The following is an 8,541-nucleotide window of genomic DNA, read 5'->3' as shown; positions in this document are numbered from 1 at the left end:
TTGATTTGATTTGTGGCACCCTCTCCTCTGAGACACATTAGATGTGATCCCTGCTGTGTTTTACTACACAGTTGCTCATTATGTGTTTAAGCAGCAGCCTTCAGTGGGGGCTGAGTTACAGCTGTTCATTGATAAACACTTTTATCTGCTTACAGCTTCATGACAATCTGTCGGTCACCAGTTAGTATATGTTTAAGTCCTCATTACACAGGACACATAGGAGGATTTCATTCACTGTCCCTGTATTCTGTTCCACAGAGGTTTCATTAGGAACAAAGTTTTTGTTCTTAGATTTTCCTTCATTAGAAATAAAGTGGACAGAACTGTCGACATATTGATGACAATGTAGTGTGAGCATGTGTGGAACATTTCAGTTCAGTCCGTGTCTTGGAGAAAAAGCAGATGATGTTCTGTACTGACCTCAGATCTGCTCTGACTTTGCTGAGTTCGCAGACTGACAGATTCCTACAGACTAGCTGTTATCAGAAGTGACTCATGATTGGTCAGTTTCAGAGAGGAAGCAATAAACTAGTGTTTGAGGGGATTCATTGCGTCAACTGAGTCACTCAGGTTGAGAAACTGCAGCAGGTAAACATAGAAAGAGACTCATATCTGAGCGTTTGTCCTGCTCTGTGGGGGAGGGAGGGGGATTACCGGTGAGGAGGAGAATCAGAGTTCCTGCATGCCTCGAATGCCTCAACCTGAGAGGATTAACCCCTCGTTGCCCAACAGGTCGCTGACCAAGAGTGGTTCAGACCCCTGAACCTGACCTGTCTGTTTGCAGCTCTAGTCTGTAAGCTTCATCAGCAATGCAGGAAGTGTCGGTCTGGGTTACTTTGGTCTGTGAGACTTTGAGCTCATCACGATGGAATTTCAGTGCCGATAATAACACCGACGTACAAATGAAACACCTGAATTTTTACAGTCACAAGTTGGTATGTTGATTTTTCTAATATAGAGCTAACTATTCAAGGGTTCACCTTCTCTCAAATAAAAAATATTTGAATTTATTGAGAGCTTGTTGGTTAAAATCTCAGTTTTTGTTTTCACTGTAAAGAACAATTAACACCAGATACGCTCTCCTTCTTGACGAGCAGGTCCAGCCTGTCGAGGCCTTAATGTTTACAGCCTGCTGGACTAATTAATGGTCTGCTCAGCTCCAGGATTTTACATGTTTTCATAATCAAACTGAATCATCTCCATTAAATAGTTTCACAATGAGCACGACGTGTGTTGAGAAACCTCAAGATAACTTGAGGCTGCTCACTCTGTGTTTGGATTGTGATGTTGTAACAGGAAACCCGCATGCATCGGTAAATATCAGCATGAAGATTGGTGAGTAATGAAGCTAATGAAGGTAATGTGGTGTCCTCAGAAGCAATGGAAACACAACTTAGTGTGTGTGTGTCTAATCTGTAATAATGAGGATAAAGCAGCAAGGTAATCCAGCACAGACAGAGAACCAGCAGAGATTACACATTACAACGAACAAAAACACAGCATGGCCCCCACATCTGACCAATCAGCTGTTCACGTCTCCGTCAGCTGATCCAATCAACAAAACAAGAACTGATCGTCTCCGAGAGAGTCTGGACTCAGCAGTTGATGAAACAGGTACAACAAAAACAAAGCAGCTGTGTGATATCCTCTGCATTCACATCAAAACACCAGCGAAGAAGAAAGCAGCATTTCTTTTGTAGTAGTTTATGTACAAGTATTCTTATAGTGTGTTTTAATATTATTACTGCTGCAAAAGGTCGGATTTCTTCCTCCAGCACTGTGAAGTACTGAGTTTAGAGTTTGGGTCAGAAATAAAAAAACCACATCAACACATTCTGAGCACCACAGACCACCAGTATCGGTTATGATGAACCAGTACAGCACAAACCAGTCCATACAAGTATTGTAAAGACCAGTAAAGACCATGATAGCACCACTTTAAACCAGCATCAACTAATAACAAGTAGGGGTCCTCGGACCCTAATAATAACCCTGTAGTCTAAAAACCAGTATGAGCTCTATGGTGCAGTATAAGCCTGTATTCCAGTATAAACCTTATAGCCCAGAATAAACCAGTACCAACCATGTATTCCACCATACACCAGGTTATACTCTATAGTCCCCTATAAACCAGTATACTTTGGTATGGACGAGTCTCAAACCTGTGGCGACGATGTCAGCAGACTGACATCACAGTACTTGTCTTATGTAACACAGTTAAAGTCAGCCGGTTCCCATGGCGATTAAGAGTCTGGTCATGTGACCTGAGATTATCTTAGAGTACAGATACATACACACTCTGCAGGCAATAATCAGATCAATATCTGGGGAACAGGCTAATTTTCTGCAGGTGTTTTCCTGTGAATTTTAAAACTTCACTATCCATGAGGCCCCCCGAGGGTGGCAACCGTTGCCATGTCGACAGGCTCCACTCAGAGCTGTGACATTAAGCAGGGTTATACCTGCCGTCAGAAACTGACTCTGGATCAGCTGTTCAACCATCAAAGTGCTGCCATCCTGCAGGGAGACCACCGTCCAAAGAAAACAGCTAATTTAAGGTACACACCTCTGTACTGCGTTACATCATCTCTGAATCCTCCGCGTCCACTGCTGCCACCCGCACTTTAATTTGTTGTTCTGCATAAATGCTGAAGGTGCTTTACACTCTTTTTTTTAAAGGTTATCAAAATGAAATATCAGATTTTTTGTACACAAACACAACCTGTCCAACTGAACGGTTGGGACATACAGCAAACCTCTGAAGTACAAACACATCTCTCTCTTTCCTCTTTCAGTACGACCTGTGAAACCGCCCAGGGTTTACACTGATTTACTAAATGTCACAGTTCTTCTTCGTACAAACAGAAACAATTCTGCTCATGTAACAGAACAAACCCTGAGATCAACAACAGCCTGCAACCCTCTGTGCCGTCTGACTGCTACGACGAAATATAATCAGTGAAGGTTGAGAAGTCAGCAGGTTCGGATTCTGACAGTTTCACTGCAGGAGGTTCAATCTGACATTTCTGCTGTAAAATTGCCGCCTACCTTGAAGGGAGCGCAGTCTGCAGAGCACTAACACAAACAGACGAAGGACAAACTGAAACCAGGACTGTGCAGGTTGTGCGTCTCCTCAAGTGTGTTCAGGTCTGACAGAATCCACCTGCAGCAGCACCAGGAGGGGGCGGGGCTTAATCCAATTATCCTCAGAGGGAGGAGCAGAGCAAGACGCCACCTGCTGGACTTCACCCAACAGAGCTGCCTCCTCCTACAGACAGACCAGACCCACCCTGAGAGTTAATCTTATTTGTTTTTATTGTCTTTCTGAAGTGTTTGTCATCACTCAGCAGCGAACACATCAGCAGGACGTACAGCTGACTGTATTATTACGCTGCCCTCATTTTATCTTTTTTGCTCACATGATGAACCAGCACATCTACTGCTCCCATCAGCCCAACATCATGAACAACAAACCTACAGACTGCATCATCGGCATCATTTGTGTCTTCACTGTGAAACAGGAAACACAACAAGCGTGACGTCACCTCCAACCAGCAGGACTCTGCAGACAGATGTCCTTTGTCCTCTGAGACAGTTCAGATGTGAGCGCTGCCGGTTCCCTCCACCACGGAGAAGAAAGACGGCTCACATCGACACAGACAGCAACAAAGACTGATCTGTGATCAGCTCGGCCTGCAAGGACACAGACAGACCAGGAACCGAGGACTAGACTGAGAACTGGACCAGGATCACCACTACTGTCCCCCCACCAAAGTCCTGGATCCTCAGGACTCCATATGTGCTGCTCTTCCCACATGGAGGAACCTCCTGCAGGCAGCTCTGTGAGCTGTAACTTCTGGAACTTTCCATCCAATCCCACCATCTTCCTCAGCAGACAGTTATCCAGAAACTTGAGTCTCAACTTTACAACCACAAATGATAAAAGTAGAGCTGCAACAGTCAATCAAAGGATCAACTGAAAAATCAGATCAACAGGAAACTAATCAGAAACTATTTTGATCACATCAAAAGTCTGATGGAAACAAGAAGGAACCAGTTTTTAGCAAATATATCACATCTCAGCCAGTCATAAGAACCATTCCAGATTTAATTAATTTACTTATTGTGAGCTGGACTCAGATCAGCAACAGAAAAGTGTTTCATGGATGAACCGACTGCTTCAAGAATCGACATGACATCAACAGAAAATGATTCGCAACTAAAATTCTGACAATCCGTGAACTGTTTAGTTTTTCAAACAACTAAGATGGACGTTTGCCACTTTCAGCTACAAGATTAAATAAATAAATATTTGATCGATGGACAAAAAAAGAAAATTAAGACAATAAACTCCTTTTAAGGACACTGCAGAATTACTGTAAGTTGAAGACTGGTTTCCAGTCATGAACTTTTGTTTTTTCTCACTCTTCAGTGACATTAAAGCATCATTTAGACATACTCACAACAATCATGGACAGAACTATGATATACATGCACTATTTTACCTATTTTGTGTCTTCCATTGAAGCAGCATTATGCAATTCAGACTTGTGCCATGTTGAACGGTTATTATGCCCAACCTCGTAAGATTGCCATTGCAATTCGCCTTTTGCTAATTCAGACATAAAGCCAACTTGTTCAGTTGCCATCACACTAACAGTACGGAGCGCATGTCTGAAAGTGCCTTCAGAGACCGGTGGATATTTCATGTATTCAAAATAACAGACAAGCACAGATCATGAATGAACTGCAGATGAATTCATGAAAGACAGAACAGTCTTTCTGTCAACTCTGAACTGAAACCACAACAGAGGATGCAGTGAACACGAGGAAGAGGACCTTCTTACCTTCACCCATGGAGACGTGGGAGGAGGAGCTGAGAGATCCTTCAGGCATCACCTGTCACACACACACACACACACACATAGGATATATGAGGACCTGAAGGAGACAAACAGACGAGGTGTCTGCTCTGACAGAGAGACTGGTGAAGACCTTCAGGAGATGAACATAAAGAGAGGACACAAGCTCAGCAGTACAGCAGCAGTCAGTGAACGCACCAGAGACTTCAGACATGCACCAGGTGAGCGCGGCCATGTGATCAGATTCACCTGAGTCTGCAGTGTGATGTTGAGGGCAAAACAAAAACCCTGCAGAGCGAGATGTGAAGAACCGGAATGACAGAGACCTGCAGGTTTCACACAGTGATGCGCTCACGGTCTGACGTCCAAATTGTTTGAATTGTTTTGCTTGTTTTGCAATCTGCTGCACAATTTTACATCAAGCCGCACTGGAGGACACATTCACAGCATGTGTCCTTCATGCGTCACTGAGAATTTGACTTCTGCTGTGAATCTCCTTATGGGAGGCAAAGTAGCATTACATTACAGATTAATCAATTAGCTGGTTTGTCTATAAAATGTGAAAAATCCCGAATGTGTGTCGAATGTAAAACAGTTCAAGACCCAAAATATTCAGGTAATTACCAGATAGATGAGAAATGAAAAGCTCTAATGGAAACTTTAAACAGAAAATATTGGATCCAATTCCTTTAAAATGACAAAAGCTAGAATCAGTTATCAAAATAATTAATTGCAGATTCATCTGATTGTTTTTCTCCATTTGTGGAATCATCTGATGAAACCATAAAAACACAGTGTCCGTGTGTTCTTCCTCTAAAGCCTGAAATAAATCCACAAAGCTGAGTGTGGTATACAAATCAGGCTGACTATCAGGACTGCAGCTCACCATTCTGATCAACGAAACAACACAACTGCTGAAAAAATACTTTCTACTTCCTCAAACAGCTAGACTGTCTGATCAGCTGATACAAACAAATAAACGTTCAATTCATTCTCAGTCAGACAGAAAACACCAGTTCAGAAGCTTCCGATTAATCAATCATCAGAACAGTTTAATCAATTTTCTACCCATTGATTAAACTGACATCTTCCTTCAGTCCCTGATGATTCTTACTTTGTGCTGTGAATCCTCTTATTGGCTGCTGATGGCTGATCGATTCGAGTGATTAGAGGTGATGGGGTGGGAGTCTGGTTGCTGTGGTAACCACTTCTGTCAGAAGTCCTTGCCCGGGGCAGTCAGTCTGAGCATGCTCAGATTACAGCGCTGATCTGGTTATAACCTGAGCTGGTTACCATGGCAACAAATGAACACATGAACGCACACAGATTCATCTTCCTGCTTTTATTCTTTCAGACTGTCTTTATCAACGCTAGTTTGTTTGATCCATTTAACTGTTTAAAGTGTTTATGAGCCAAACACCAACATCAGCAGTGATAATAAAGTTTCCCATGAACTGATGTGACAGACTCCAGGGCAGCACAGATCTCCGTTTAAAAGTTCTTCTTTTAGGGTTCTTTTTCTTTTCAGCACAAGTGCACACATCATCAAACTTATTCGTCTGACTTTTGTGAAACAGATAAAGTCATTGTTGCTTACGGCTGGATATATTCCACTTGGCATCTTAACCTGATCAAATCTCTGAAGGGTTCAGACTTGTTCTCGCCGCCGGCTGCAGGGGCGTTTTTTTGGCGGACGGCTCCGACAGAAATTGGTTAAAGTTTAAATCTACAGAAGACAAATGCTCTGTTGTGTATCACATGTAGGCCGAATTAAAGGCTGGTTCCTCCTGATTCCAAAACTTACTGAGTTGTTTCTAAGAGGTGTGTATTTTCTCAGACAAGCACGTAAACTTTAAATGCCGATGGTTACTAATGGGCTTCTGCATCAGCAACCCCACCTACAAGCTCGGAGGGAGGCAACCGAACTTTAAGTTAGCGTAACTTTGTGCAACTGTGATTTCATTTAAATTAGACTCAGTTTTAATCCGAAAAGGTCAAACTAAATGCAGTATTCTTCTTTTTACATGTTCTGAAGTGTTTGCAGTGAAAAGCAGAGCCGAACATTTACACTTCCGTGTCGATGGACGGATAAAGCGGAGAGAGTGATGAGAAACATGGAGAGGACTTCACACTGACACACACCGAACAGCTGAGAGTTTGTTCTGAAACTTTTTACTGACAACACGAGGAGAACGAGTGGACTCACCTCAGGTTCATTTACAGGCTGTAATAAATCCTCCAACGTCCCGCTGCAGTTTACGAGCAACTAAAACTCTTCAGTGTTTCCTCAAAGTCCGTCTGGAGCGCCGCCGCCGCCCTCTGCGCATGCGCCTCGTTTAAAAAGGAGAAAAGGCAGAAGAAGCGTGACTGCAGTGTTTTGTTGTCCTGCTGCACAATCACAAGTCTGAGCTTCCTCTGAGAGCCTGCACAGGGTCAGAACACTTATGCTGGCAGCAATGCAAAATAAATATGACTTAAATTCATTCTGATTTATTTAAACTAAAGCTGCTTTACAGACAGATTGACTGGCAGACAACAGAGTAAAATTAAAATTATTTTTTAGTTTGCAAAATAAAACAACTCCACAGCAAAACAACTAAACTGTTTTCTTTTGAAACTTAATAAGTCCACAGACCAGACTGGATTGAAGCAGAGAGTCTGTCAGGGCTGCAGATCTTCACCAGCTTTCATTCATTTCTGATCTATAAAACAACACAAACCGGTGAAATACTGACTGAAAAGTTCATGTATTCAGACCAGTCCAAAAAATATACATTCATATAAACTCACATATACAGGTAAGCATGAAATAAATGCAAGCGGGCCGCAATGAAGATCAAAACCATTTCAAATCAGACATTAAAAATGACAGTGACTGTGCATTGCAGTATCTTTAGCATCTAAGCTGAGACATATTACAGGCCAAGTGAGCCAACAGGATGTTTTGGGTTTTTTTGCTGTTGGTTTTGTTTTGTAAAAGCCTATGACACAACCTTGTTAAAGTGTTTCCTAACCTTGCATTGACTATTGAAATGTGCTTGCCATCCCAGCATTGAGAGCAGCAAGGGAAAGAAACTTTACTTCAACTAGATTTGATAGACAAGAACAGAGAGCCCAGCTTCAACCACGGGCTGTGGAAAAGATGTTTTATTTCTGCACAAATAGGCTGCCAGACAGGGTTGGCATGAAAAAAATTAAAGTAAAATAATCATTTAAGTCCAGGGCAAGTGAAGTAAAGCAAAGTGAATGACTGGATAGCTTGTGTGTTAAACCACACATCTTACATTATTTGGGTCAGCATGAGTCCAGGTCTGAGTTGCAGTTGATTTCATTTAAAAGGTCAGTTCCAACCTCTTATTCAAACAGATTTTATTTGGTGATTGACTGTTTAAAACCACAGTTAACTTCTGAAAACCAACAAATGTAAGACTGAAATGCAATTTTTAAAATCTGGCTGAAACTTTTAAAGTTAATCAGATTTATAAACATTTCTGTCCTTTGTTGTTTTCACTCACATGTAGTTTTACATATTACTGAGAATCATTCTTTGAGAACACTTCACAGATCTGCTCCCAGGAAAAGAAACGAGTTTGTCCATTTAAATAGACTGAATATAAAGGAAAGTGGGCTACAAGGTAGAGCGGTGGTTAGCACTGATGCCTCGCAGCTAGAAGGTCGC

General features: G+C 42.1%; 1 protein-coding gene across 1 annotated transcript in view; it reads right to left on the bottom strand.

Annotated features, from left to right (window-relative positions):
- LOC103368662 (pleckstrin homology domain-containing family G member 3) overlaps positions 1 to 7,190 on the bottom strand; it is a 48,907-nt gene extending 41,717 nt beyond the window's left edge. The window contains exons 1-2 of the mRNA XM_008297095.1: positions 7,069 to 7,190; positions 4,848 to 4,899 (exon numbers count right to left, since the gene is read on the bottom strand). Coding sequence (XP_008295317.1) covers positions 4,848 to 4,896 — 49 coding nt within the window. The 5' untranslated portion in view covers positions 4,897 to 4,899; positions 7,069 to 7,190. The remainder of the gene's footprint in view (positions 1 to 4,847; positions 4,900 to 7,068) is intronic.
- Positions 7,191 to 8,541: the final 1,351 nt, after the last annotated feature.

The sequence above is a fragment of the Stegastes partitus genome, unplaced genomic scaffold (genome assembly GCF_000690725.1).
Source record: "Stegastes partitus isolate 25-593 unplaced genomic scaffold, Stegastes_partitus-1.0.2 Scaffold1185, whole genome shotgun sequence".
In the NCBI taxonomy this organism is placed as follows: Eukaryota; Metazoa; Chordata; class Actinopteri; family Pomacentridae; genus Stegastes; species Stegastes partitus.
Note: the sequence above shows the minus strand (reverse complement) of the source record. Positions and strands in the feature narration are given on the sequence as shown.